This window comes from Microtus ochrogaster, chromosome 15, assembly GCF_000317375.1.
Source record: "Microtus ochrogaster isolate Prairie Vole_2 chromosome 15, MicOch1.0, whole genome shotgun sequence".
NCBI classification, from domain to species: Eukaryota; Metazoa; Chordata; class Mammalia; order Rodentia; family Cricetidae; genus Microtus; species Microtus ochrogaster.
The window spans coordinates 45,537,811-45,551,386 of record NC_022017.1 but is presented as its reverse complement, the minus strand read 5'-3'; the positions used below and the strand labels follow the sequence as shown (position 1 = coordinate 45,551,386).

General features: G+C 42.5%; 1 protein-coding gene across 1 annotated transcript in view; it reads left to right on the top strand.

Annotated features, from left to right (window-relative positions):
* The window catches only part of Mtbp (MDM2 binding protein), a 63,783-nt gene that overhangs the window by 47,138 nt on the left and 3,069 nt on the right, over positions 1–13,576 (top strand). The window contains exons 17-20 of the mRNA XM_005354603.3: positions 2,147–2,242; positions 8,555–8,821; positions 10,474–10,711; positions 11,355–11,468. Of these exons, the coding sequence (XP_005354660.1) occupies positions 2,147–2,242; positions 8,555–8,821; positions 10,474–10,711; positions 11,355–11,468 (715 nt within the window). The remainder of the gene's footprint in view (positions 1–2,146; positions 2,243–8,554; positions 8,822–10,473; positions 10,712–11,354; positions 11,469–13,576) is intronic.

Genomic DNA, 13,576 nt, shown 5'->3' with positions numbered 1-13,576 from the left:
TGCTGAGACTAGGGGCACATGCCACTTTGCCTAGCTCTTAGAAAACTGAATAGTTCTTTGACATTAGGAAAGACGGGCATCATTATTACTGTGGCTTCACTTAACATAGTGGTTCTCAACCTGAGGGTTCACGGCCCCTCTGGACCCTTTCACAGGGGTCACCTAAGGCCATCAGAAAACTCAGAACAGTAGCTAAATTTCAGTTATGAGGTAGCAATGCAAATAATTTTATGGTTGGGGTCAGCACAGCATGAGGAACTGTATTAAAGGGTCACGGCATTAAGAAGGCTGAGGACCACTGACTAAAGATGAATGTGGAAAGCTGAGCTGACCTGGCTGCTTTTGCCTGTCAAAGCACCACCCAGTTACTGTTCCATTACACAAAGGAAAGCCTTGCTCCTCACATAAACCAAGGAAATAAGAACATTAACAAAAACATATTCATCACATTTCTTTTAGAAAAACCGAGACGAGTGATAATTAAATATAAATAACTCACTGGGAAGGATTGAAATAAGAAATGATGAACAGAAGAGGACAATACTAAGTACTTGAGTCCTGTTTTCCAGATTATTCATTCGAAGGGTCCCTCATCAAAATAATGAGGCCACTGCAATTTACTAATGATACTTTTTGTGGAGCACCTTAGAGGTATTAGCATATGAGGGTTTTTAGTCATTAATTGGCACGTGTTTGACATTTAAATGTAATAATGTCGTTCTGAATGTAATCTTTGGTGGCTGAAGGACAGCCCTTCTTACAAGGTCAGGCAGGAGTGGGGTGGGGTGGGCAGGTGTGTTGTCTGGTTCTCTGGATTTGCCTGCCTTTCCATTAGTGCACCTGTTCCCAGCTCTGTATCCAAGCCTCGGTTTCACTGTGCGCTTCACCAAGTGAAGACCCAGCGCTGCTTCAGACTTTCCCATTTCCAGGTAGCTACATCTGAGTTTGATTGAGTTTCAGGACTGTGCCTGAGGCCATTAGAGCAGAGGGGAAGGGAGGCCCGTGACAGGATAAGCAGTGATCTTACTCTGATTGCAGCAGCCTCCTTCTCCACAGTCACCATGGTCCTACAGGTTTGGGTGTGGAAGGACTCGAGCATCAATAGTTTATGATAGCCCAACATAAGATTAGTTCTAAAGGCCTGCTGATTGAAACATACGTCAGAAGACCCCACACTTAAGTCTCTAGACCTTCTGATCCTTGTAAAGTCGCTGATTCTCAACATCAGTGGCAGGCTGACTACACTCTGAGTTACAGTAAGAAGTAAGCACTTTCCTTGTTAGCAAAGATTCAGGTTAATCTTATTCCTCTCTCACAGTGTTTTAACTGAACACAAATCCCTTCACCAAGGGCCGGGTGATACATTTTAGGGATAATGTTGCTTCCTGAATTTACATTACAAAACATTTTCCTTTTTGATTTACTCATTCTCATAAAAATTGGTTCCGTGAGTACCATTGTACTTTTTAAAATGGAGGCCCAGAAAACAGATGGGGCAAAGGACACAGCCCTAGCCTGTTTCATTTCCTTCTTAGGCTTTCTCTATTCCTTAGCTCCTCCCACCTAGCAGGATATCATTCTTTATCCCAGACTGGCCTTGACCTCACTACAGAATTTGCACCTAGGCTGGGCTCAAACTCAGGCGGTCCTCACGCCACCTCCAGCTACCTAAATGTTAATGCTTTATGTCTTTGTTAGGGTTTCTGTTGCTGGGATAAATTACTGCAACTTTGGGGGAAAGGGTTTATTTGGCTTACCCTTCTGTATCACAGTACATCGTGAAGGAACTCAGGGCTAGCTCTTGAAGCAGGAACTGCAGCAGAAACCATGGAGTGCTCCCCACTGGCGTGTTCTCCATGAATTTCTCAGCCGCTTTCTTAATCTGGGACCCACTGCGGGTGGTACTGCCGACAGTATCCCACATCAATCATTACTCAGGAAAATGCCCCATCTGATGGAGATACTTTATCGTTTGAGATTTCCTTTTCCCAAATGACTCTAGCTCATGGCTAGTTGACGGAAACTGCTCAGGACACCATAAAAACACTCACATGGAGGGGAGGCAATCAGCTTTGCCTCCTTAGGAATTTCACCTTTCTCTGTCATGTAGTAAACCTTAACTACAAATGAAACCTTTGTTTTTCAGGGAAAAAACTTTTGTTTTGACACCAGAACTTAGTCCTCGGAAACTTCAGGTCTTGCCTTTTGAAAAAGCCTCCGAATGCCATTACCACGGAATTGAGTAAGTGTTTATGTACACTTTGGTGTTTTGTTGTTATGGCCTTTTTGAGTGTGGAGTGTAAGTGAAATAAAGTGGCATAAATTGATAGAAACCCACATCTTTTTAGTTACTTGGTATTTTTATCAAAATCTCTGTGTTCAATACATTATTAATATGTATTTTCTCTGTGGGTCACATTAATGTTCCCTGGTCACTAATTATACTGTAATTGCTTAGAAACTAGTAAGTGAGATGAGCTCTGGATTTAAAAATATTAATTATGTGTACATCATTACAACATTTCAGTTGCCTTTTTGCTTATTACTTGACCATTTAATGCTTGAGTAATCTAGTTTGATTGCATTCACCTCCCTTGCCCAACTTCTTATGTTTCTCGCTCCCTCTAATCCCTTCCCCTCAGCAAACTCCCTTCCCAGGGCCCCAGCCCCTCTCTTCCCTTTCTGTGTGTTTTCTTACCACTAAGTTTTATTAGTGTTGCTTACAGAAGCATTTGTAGCAGCTATTTGAGCACCTTACCAAGGGCTACACCATTGAAGAAAATGACCCTGCACCCCCAGCTACCATTACTTGCCAGTGGCTCCTCAGGGAGGGTGAGACCTCTCCTGAATCCATGATGAGATGTTGCTAGGTCCGATCTTATGCAACTCTCATGTTGGGGGCCACAGCTTTGTGGCTTGATAAATCCCATGTTGTCTTTAAAAGACCCAGTTCACAGCTCTTCTCCCAGGCTCCAGCTTTTGTATTCTTCCTGCCTCCATTTCCATCATGTTCTCGGTAGAGGTGCGTTTCAGGGCTGAGCACTCAGCAGTTGGTTTCTCTTAGCACTTGACCAGTTATGCATCTGTATTAAACACTACCCACAGCAGACAGAGGCTTCTCTGAGCAGGGCTGGCAGCAGCACAGATATTTAGCAAAACCACAGTGGTGGGTTCCTTCTGGTATGAGCTCTGCAGCCAATAATTCTTTTCTTTCTTTTAATTTACTCTTTGATGATTTCATGCATGCATACAATGTATATTCATAAACATCTACATTTTACTTCCCCGATCTGAAGCTCCCTAACCAGGGGTTCATAGGGATGTGCCCTATATTTGGCTCTGGGATTTCATTAATAACCTTGTCTTCTGGAAGCAGCAGCATCCACCCATAAAGGGTACTTCCCATTCAAAGTCTTTTTAAATTAATTGTTTTACGAAGCCGTGGGTTTTTATATAGTTACAGCCATCCTAGTTTGGTTAGAAGCACCCCTACCTCCTTCGCTCCTCCGTACCTTCTCCCCCATCCCTACTTACACCTTACCACGCCCGAGATCACGCCCGAGATCACGCCCAACTTTCCTGTCACAGTCTTTTCTTTGTGGGTACTACCTCCAGTCCTGCTTTTTCAGAAACACATTCTTGGTTTTATTTGGCTTCAGTTTTTCTTAGTGTTCACTTCTTTACTTATAGAGAACACCTTCTGGCAGTATTGTTTTTGAGCTTCACTACAAAAGTGACTCTCTGCTATGAAAAATGAGGATTTAGCTCCCCTTTTCTCATTGGTTTTTTGGCTATTTATTTATTTGCATTTTATTTATTTATTTACTTTGTGTGTATTTGTTTATGCACATGCGTGTGTGTGCAGTTGTGTGGCTTTGGATGCATATGTAGAGGCTCGAGGATATAAAATCTCTTTCTTTATTGCTGTCTGCCTTATTCCCTTCAGGGTCTCTAACTGAACCAAGAGTCAGTGATTTTCATGTAAGCTGATGGCCATTCCCATGTCGGAGCAATCCTGTTTTTTTTTTTGTTTTTTTTTTTTTGTTTGTTTGTTTTCATTCCGTCTGGAGTTGGGGTCACGGGCATACACTGCCTATGGTAGTTTGAATGTGACTGGCTTTCATATTCTCATAGGGAGTGGCACTATTTGGAGGTGTGACTTTGTTGGAGTGGGTCTTGCCTTGTTAGAGAAAGTGTCTCACTGTTAGGGCAGGCTTTAGGTTTCCTATGCTCAAGATACTGGCCAGTGTCTCAGTCCACTTCCTGTTGCCTTCTAATCAAGATGTCCACCTGCATGCCACCATGTTCCTGGTCATGTTGATATGAACTGATCCTCCAAACTGTAAGCTACCACCTCAATTAAATGTTTTCCTTTGTAACAGTTGCCCTGGTCATATTGTCTTGTCACAGCAATTGAAGCCCTAATTAAGACAATGCCATACTTAGCTTCTTACGTTGTGTGCTGGGAACCTGAACTCAGGTCCTTATGAATGCATAGCAAGTACTTTTGCCCACTGAATTATCTCCTATATAGGGCTGACTGACCTAGTTTACTAAACACACAAGGCTGATCCTGAACTCAGAGATACACATGCCTCTGCCTCTTTCATGCTGGTTTTAAAAGTATGTGCCACCACATCTGACCCCAGGTTTTTGAATCTATATTTAATCCTGTTCCCTACACTATGCCCATTGAGTTCTATCTCTCTCATTCCATTTGATAGGTTTAGAGCCTTCTACTCTATTTTAACATTTTATTTAATATCCATTCATGCATATGCAATGATCCTAATCTATTAAAGAAACCCAAATAAGAGTTCTAGATATTTTGCATGTAATTCACATCTGAGAGTTGAAAGCGGTAAGCTCTATTTGTATTCTCACAAAGTATCTCCGCTGAGAAAAAGCTGTGCTAGTAACATTTTCCTTGCTACACTGACAGAATATCCCAGGACACAGGTGGTTTGGGCTTCCTTGGCCTCATGAGCTCACGGAAGCACTGCTTTGAATACCCGAGTAGCTGGCTGGAGTTTCTCTCGTATGAGAGCGTTGTAGATCATTGCCCCACAAGTGCCGTAATACAGTCGTGTTTATCTTGTGCTTCAGTTCCCTCTTGTCCCTGTTGTTTTAATTTAATATAGGAAAAAGATTAATGGTGCATCTGATTTTGTAAACAATGTTATTATTCCTGTTCATTTATTAGACTATTAAATGACTATTTGTGCATTAGTGCCCAAACCCTCATGGCCTTTTATTTACAATATCATGAAGCACATTGATTACAGAGTAGTTTCCCTCTGTAATCTCCCTAGTCTATTGACAAATGGAGCTGTGTTCTTTTTCTCTACTATAAATTTGTGCTTATTCAGATGGGAACATTGAGACAGAAGGAACCATTCTGTAAAAGAGAGCCTCCCTTAGTCAGAAACATGGGTTTGTTAGGTTGTTGTGTCCTTCCCTTTCTTTAATTTTTTTCTTTTTTTTTAATTTACTCTTTGATAATTTCATGTGTGCCTACAGTGTATATTTATGCATATAATGTATCTTTATACTATCTACTTTTCACTTCCCCATTATGAAGCTTCCCTAACCATAGGTTCATAGGGAGGTACCCTATACCTGACTCTGGGATTTTCATTAATAACCTTACACGAGTTTATAGGGGGAGGACACATGCTGGTGCTCAGGATAGATAATGGCACGGAAATAAGCTTCAGAGTAGTTTAAAACTGCAGAGAAACTTTTCTTCATTGTCTAGATGTATTTTTGTGTAAATCACAAAACAAAATAGCTTATGGGTATTTTTTTTTTTTCTGTTAAGACCTGTCTTAGTTTGGGTTACTATTGCTCTGATGAAACACCATGACCAAAAGCAAGCTGGGGAGGAAATAGTTTGACTTATGCTTTCGTATTCATACTCCATCACTGAAGGAAGTCAGGATAGGAACTGAAACAGGGCAGGCACCTGGAGACAGAAGCTGATGCTAGGACTTAGCGGGCTTGCTCCTCATGGCTTGTTCACCCTGGTTTCTTATAGAACAGGGGGCAGTCTGCCCAGGGGTGGCCCCACCCACAATGGGCTGGGCCCTCCTGCATCAGCCACTAATTAAGAAAATGCACTATAGGCTTACCTACAGTTCCATCTTGTGGAAGGATTTAGCTTATGTCAAGTGGACATAAAACTAGCCAGCACAGGACCCATAAAACATTTAGCTGTCCTTTTGTAGAAAATATGAAACTATTAATCATTTTTCCAACCATAAATATTTCCCTAACGTCAGATATTGTATTCTGTGTCTCTCCTTTTACCAAGTCGCCAAGTCAGTGTCTTAAAGGGCATTTTAATGGCAGTGCAGGGAGCATGTGCAACGTCCATAACTCAGTTGAAGGGCATTGGGAGCGCCTGGGATTTTGAGACAGTTAAAAGTCCACATCTTAGAAATAGAACACTGTAGTACAAAAATATCCTTAGAGTCAAAGGATCTGTTTCTCTCCACGCAGTTCTATACAGAAGCTAATCTGCTAACATGGTGCTTCTTCTCCAGAGCCTGCACACAAACTCACGGTTCTTAACTTTCCTGTATGTTTTATTTCCATCCCAGGATAGTGTCAGTAGTTTCGGAGTTCCTGCCGATCGCTCAAAAATAAGTTAGGCACAGGCTAGAAAAACAATCAAGCCTGGAGATCTGTGATCTAACCTAGCTCTCCCACGGTCAGTCCTCTGGGATAAGAACTGTTTTCTCATAGTTCAGGTAGTTTAACCCAGAGTTCCTCCAGTCTGCACCACACTTTAGGATCACTTAAGCAGCTTTGTATTTCAGTTATATATAGGATACTAATACAGTGTGGCTGTGTGTGTGTGTGTGTGTGTGTGTGCGCGCGCGCGTGCGTGCGCGCGCACGTGTGTATACAGAGTGAAATGGTTACTACAGTCACGTTAACGAAGCCATCATCCACACAGTTAGCTCTTTTTTCATGTGTAATAATCATTTAAAGTCTAATGATAGCAAATGTTCAGAATGGAACACGTATTGTCGTCCTCATTCTGTACATTAGATCTCTAGATTTATGCATCCCACAGAACTCTGCCATTTTGGACCCTTGGACTGACAGCACTGCCCCCTCTCCCAACCATGACCTCTATTCCACTGTCTATGTATTCTTTCTTTTAGAATCGCCTTTAAACCCTTTGTCAAAGAGTCAGTGACCATGTTAGTCTGGGTGTGTGTTTCAGCAGATTGTCAGATACAACCATGCATTGACTGGAGTGTGATGACCTTATCCCTTAACCTAAGAGATACTATACCGAGTGGTCACAGTTAGGCTCCGCAGTCACCCAGTGAGTGTAAGTTCTGATTCTGCTACTTAGGCTACTTGTCACTGGTGTGTTGTAAGACTCGCTGTGGTAGAAAATAAATTTGATGATGCTGGGGGCAGCCTTGTACATTTGGTGGCTAATTGGCATGTTTCAGAATCTGACCCAATTCACCCCTCAAATAATCCTGATAGTGCCTCCTTCAGTAAGTACTACAAATCACATTTTGCTGCAGGCCAGGAAACAGCAGCTTAAAATAATTTAGCCAATCACATAGCTAATGGGTAAAGGAACCAGGTTTTAAATCCATATAAATCCATGGTCTATAGTCTTTGAAATCAAATATGTGTCCTGATTGAAAAATGATGTTCTGAAATCCTCATTGGGCTGTCAGGCATCTGAGGAGTGATATGTTCCGTGAGAGACGAATTCTGATGTTAGGCACCACGTTAGAACTCTTCAGGTGGAGAGGGCAGGCAGCAGAGAAAGGTTTGAACGGTTTCTACTTCGTCAGTCTCCTGGGTGAGGCCGTTTGTGCTCCGTGATGTGGTTGGGAGAGGGGAGGAAGTGGAGAGCTTTGCAAGGTCATAGATGCTCTCCCTGTGTGTTTATCTGTTGTGCTCAGCACGGGAGATTGAGTCCAGAAGCTTTTGCACAGCTAATACATCATTGATTCACCGGATTAGGTTTAACCAGAAGCCAGATATATAGGCAACCAACGTGTTTGAAAGAAAATGTGCCCATCAGGTGAGGAGTGAATTGCAGAAAGAAAAAAAAAACTTGAAAGTGTTCTGAGCTGTCAGGCGAGGCAGTGTTGAATTCCTTCATGCCTATAAATCTTTGTGTTGAAAATAAACTTGCCCTTTCCAGCAGGAGTCCGTTTCCCACTGCTACACTGGAGTCATGTGGAGAAGTTAGGGGGTGGCTAGAGTTTTGAGAGGCATTAAAACCGCAGCCGTGCTAGTTTGGAAATCGTCCAAAGGATGAACTTAATTTGTTGCCACAGAAGCCCAGTCCAGAGGACTCAGATGGCTTCACATTTGTGGACCTTTCTGTTGTGTAGCAGACTTGAAAAAAGATGAGCTGCAGAGTAAGTGGGCCATTCAGCCAAATTTCCAAAAATTCTCAGGAAACAAAGGACTTTTAAGTCACCGTCTTGCTGTTTTCTGTTAGAAAAGGGGGGGAAAAGTCCTATTGTTCTCCTGAATGTTTGACTTTAATGCTCTCTCCTCATTTTAGATACTGCTTGGATGACCAGAAAGCTTTAGAAAGAGACGGGGGATTTTCTGAACTGCAGTCTCGTCTTATTCGTTATGAGACCCAGACCACCTGCACCAGAGACAGTTTCCCGGTCCCCACTGTGCTAAGCCCTCTTCCGTCCCCCGCAGTTCTGTCAGAGCCACGGAGTGTCCCCGACGGAGAAGCACTACAAAGCGAGCTCCGAACTGAAGTTTCTGGTTTGAAAAGGAGATCTAAAGATCCGAGTTGCCACTACCCCCAGAAAAGGTGACCTGTCAAGTATGCAGAAGCGGCGTCTCCGGAGAAGTGTTTTATTCTCTGGAGGGTTGCTTTCTCATTTGCCTCATTTTTTTTTTTTTTTTAATGCTTCCCTCTGCACAGGTTTTTAGATTCCTTCCTTTATACTAGGAAGTTCGTTTATTTGAGTGGTTAGCTGGTTTTGCTTGTAAGGTATAAAAAGAAATGACTTGGAAAAAGAGAACTCTGTTACTTTCTATGCCAATGCACAGTCCATGAGCACAGTGGGGCTATAAAGCTGATAAGTCAAGACCAGTAGGGGAAGGAGGGCTCAGTGGCACTGTTGAAGGTGGAATTTCCTGACTCTCTTTCTGTGCCATCGCTGCCTCGTGCTGGCATTGGCCCTCAAGCAAGGGGCTCTACGGGTCCCCATTTAAAAACCACTTGTTACATGGAAGTAAAGTGTTAAAGCCTACATAGTTAGTATATTTTATGGAACTTTTTTTTGCTAGCTAAATAGTTCAAATATATTAGAATTTTGATGTTGATTAAAAATAAATACTGAATTTATAGATCTTTAGACCATGTGTCAGATTTAGGCCCTTGAAATAAAATACCCTGTAAGTTCTAGCTATATTTAAACCTTTAAAACTAAGTATAAAATAGGTAGAAATAAAGCTTTCAAGTCTTTTTGAACAGGCGAAAATATGAGAATACTATCTCCTGGTATGGAATAGCTAAATGATTTTTATGAGAACTTTGTTAGCTCGTGGCATTTTTTATGTCCGATTAAGTTGCAAAGCAAAAACCGTTTAAAAGATTTGTCCTCAGAGAGAAAAGTGTTCTGTGGCCGAGAGGAGAGGAGGAGAGGCTCCTCTGCCTGTTTTGGAAAAGGAAAACGTTTCCAAGTCATCGCAAAAGCAAATAGAGGTGTTTTAGAAAAACTGAAATAAGAACCATTTTTTTTTAAATTATATTTGTATTTGTTTTCATTACCTATTTTGCGCAGATAGTTGCTGAGATATTATAACACGGAGCTTTGTGGTTTCTTAAAATTCCTTAATGAAAATATGAGTGCATAATGGGGTGTTAAGTGTGTAAATGGAAAGGTGTCCTCGGGTTGCTTCCCATGTTGGCTACAGAGCTAGTTATCACTTGCCTTCTATTTTGATTACTGCCCTAGCTATTTCTCTGTTACTCTGGTAAAGTACCCTGAGACAGCCAAGTAAGGGAGGGAAGGCTTATCCCAGCTCTCGGCTGAGGTCTAGAGTCCTTCCTGGCAGGGGAAGTCACAGTGGTAAAAGCTTGAAGCAGTTGCATGTATCACATCCACAACCGGAAGCAGAGAGCAATGAACGCACAGTGCTGCTCAGCCCCCTGATGCAGTCCACCCCCCAACATTTAGATGAGTCTGTCCACAGCAGCCAGTGCAGTCGTGGCGCGCTCAGAGGCCATCTCTCAGGCGAGTGGAGAGTCTTGTCAAGTTGCCGACACTATCACAGTGACTAATCCCACGCAGAACTGAAGGAGTAACAGCTTTATTGTTTGGTGTCAGTTATTTAGTGCAAACTAGCAAGAGATTTTCTCGACTTTGTCTTTGCATGGAAATATTTGTAACATTTCAAGCAAAAAGTAGACTCCATTGTTGATCCCTTCCATTTTTACTTTGTCCCTCCTTACAGACTTACGAAATCAGAAAGTTCTGATTGTCTGCTTTCTCAGACAAGTTGCAGTAGTAATCGTTACCATCACGTGGGGACATCCCGAAAGCCTCACGCAGAGCGGTCTGTGTCAGTGCTTGCAGCTCCTCGTCGCGAGGCTTCCAAAGTCACCGCAAAGACCGGTGCAGGACAGAAGAGCGCATGCGCATCAAAACCACCAAAGCAAGTTAAGGAATCGCGCTCACAGAAACACACACGGGTAAAGACTTCCCGCTTTCCATATGTGAATCCTTAAAAACATGCCTAGCTGAAGAATAAAACAACATCCAGAGTTTATAATAATCAAATGCAAGAAAGATGAAGAAGGCGGGAGCTCGGCCCTGGAGCACTTGCCTCGCATGTGTGAAGTCCTAAGTCCAGTTTCCAGCGCGGCCAGGAAGGACAGTAGATGATGAGAAAGCGAGGTGGGGTGTCAGGGACACACATTAGACAGAAATGGATTATCTGTTATAAAAGCTGGCATGCCAGCATATCCAAACGGGAACGTTATAAAAGCTTCCTCTCTATTTTCTATGTTTGACATTTTTCTTATAAAGAAAATTTCCTTGCATGTATACATTTCTCAGCTATGCATAACTGACATTTGGGTTTCAGGTCACGGGTCGTGATGGCAGTCCTTTTCACCAGTTACTCTAGGCATTTCCCGCTGAACGTGAATCCTGTGACATGGATGATGGCGTAGATGTCACAGCATCTTTCTCAACCGTTTTCTCCAAACAGCCGTATTTCTCTTAAGTGCAGGCACATGACGCTATGATTCATGGCTCATTTATGATCAGATCCTGTTGAAACAGTGGCAGCCATTTTGAGCCATGTCAGCCGCGTGTTCCTTTCTGTTGCAGATGCTGAAGGAGGTGGTGAAGGACACGCTGAAGCAGCAGCGTATCACCGAGGCCCACGAGTGCTTCGCCGCCTGCAGCCAGAGGCTTTTCGAAATCTCCAAGTTCTACCTAAAGGTGCAGTGTCTTGTCTGCTCGTGGGGGCTTTAGTCCGCGTTGTGATGTTTCTGTCAGACGTAAGTGTGCAGGTAGCTCTTGTACTGTTACTGTATGCTTGCTGCCAGGATGCTTTGAAATGGACACAGAAAGACTGGAGTAAAACTGCTTTACATTTGATTTATTTGGCTTTAGCCTTTGTGTATAGAAAGCTGCTTCAACCAGAGGCCTTAGTGTTTTTCCTCAGACCTTTTACTAAGTTGGAGCTTAAGCATTATTGGTAATTATTTTATGATAAAGCTATATGAAGCTGAAAGGCAAGTATATTATTTTAGAAGCGACCCTTACTGGCCAGATATAAAGAGTTTGGGGGAAAGGGGTTCCTCAGGTGATAGTTTTATTTATTTTTCTGTTAAATCATGTGGTTTTGTGTGTTTATTGTATGTGCGTTCAGAGGCCAAAGAAGGACAGAGAGGCAAAGTCTCTTACTGAACTGGAGTCATGTCATTTAGGCTTTCCTTCATGCTAGACACCGAGCTCCCAGGATCCTCCTGTCTCTACCTTCTAATTCTGGAGTTAGAGAAATACCCATCCATGTTTGGCCTTTTACATAGGTGCTGAGGATTTGACCTCAGGTCCTCGTCCTTACTCACAGGCATCCTTTTCCCACTCAGCTGTCTTCCAGCCGTTGGGTGTCGGTTTTCTGGAACTTAGGTGCTGGTTTATCTTCTCTGCTTTAGATGTAACCAGCAAGGATAGGTAGATATTTGGTTAAGATTACAGAGTGACACATGTACTCAATTCCTTCATTTAAATCTTCTCAAGAAATGCAGTATTCCTAGAAAAATCAAGTGAAGAAAGAGATAAGAAAAAAAACTGTAGAAAAATACCTTGTTGGATATTTACATGAAAGCATATGCCGAGTAAATGTAGCTCTAAGAAGCCTACCTGATTTCTGTTGGAAATACCAATGAGACTCACGCTGCTTCAGCCAGCAGGTTCTGAGATTCTCGGTGTCAGCAGATGCTGGAAACACTGGAAATGAGAGGAAGGTGGAGGGACTAAACAAACCCACAGAGTGAACGACCTTCTGCCACAGCGGTGAATATGGGTCTTTAAATGGTTCTGTGCCCACACCTCTGCGGCAGCAAAGTCTCCAGTGCAAAGAAAATATTGGGGTGCAGTGAGCAGCCAGCTGGACATCTCTTCCCTCCTGCCTTGTGAAGCTCAGGGCTCCCATATTTTCAGTGTCTCTCTCTTAAATACAGGAGGACGGCCAAGGACTAGCCAGCTTCTGCGGATAGCTTCTGACTCAAGTGAGGCAAAAGTGTAAACTAAAGAGAACTCTTGAGAAGTAGAAAGTGGAGAAAGTTATAGAATCTCTAATTCTCCCAGAAGAAAACTGTGCCCATAAAGCCAGAACTACATGTTATCACCAAAACCACGCACAGAGACTACTAAGACTCCTTTTGGTTAGAGGGGTGAGAAGTCAGTAGAAGGGCCTTCTAATAGACAGGCTGAACAGCTGGGCTGGGGATTTTATAAAAAGTAAGAGCCAAATGAGAAGAACTCTAGAGAGAAGGGAAAACTGGATGCTTGGCCGAGAGAGCTGTAGGTTTCTCTTACATAGCTTTCATCATATGGGGTAATGCTTCCTCTACCCTACTCCTTAGAACTTTTATCATGAAGGCGTGTTAGATTTTGTCAAAGGTTTTTCTGCATCTTTTGTCTTTAAGTCCTTTTGTGTTGAACCATCTTTACATCTCACGGATAAAACCAACTTTATCCCTGGTGGATAATATTTTTGATCTGTGTCTGTATTTGGGTTGCAGGTATTTTGCTGGATAATTTTGAATCTATATTCATCAGGGATATTACCAGTTTTCTTTGTTGTATTCCTACCTGGTATAATTTTGCTGTCCAGCTGCCCATCTGCCCCAGGGTTCTGGGTTTTGTTTTGTTTTGTTTTTATAGGAATATTTCTATTACTATTTTAATCTTCTTAATTGTCATAAGTCTGTTTAGGTTGTTGATCTCTTCTTAGTTTAATTTTGATGATGAAGTCTCAGCAACATGGCTGCCTTTACATGCTGTACACACACACACACACACACACACACACAGAGAGA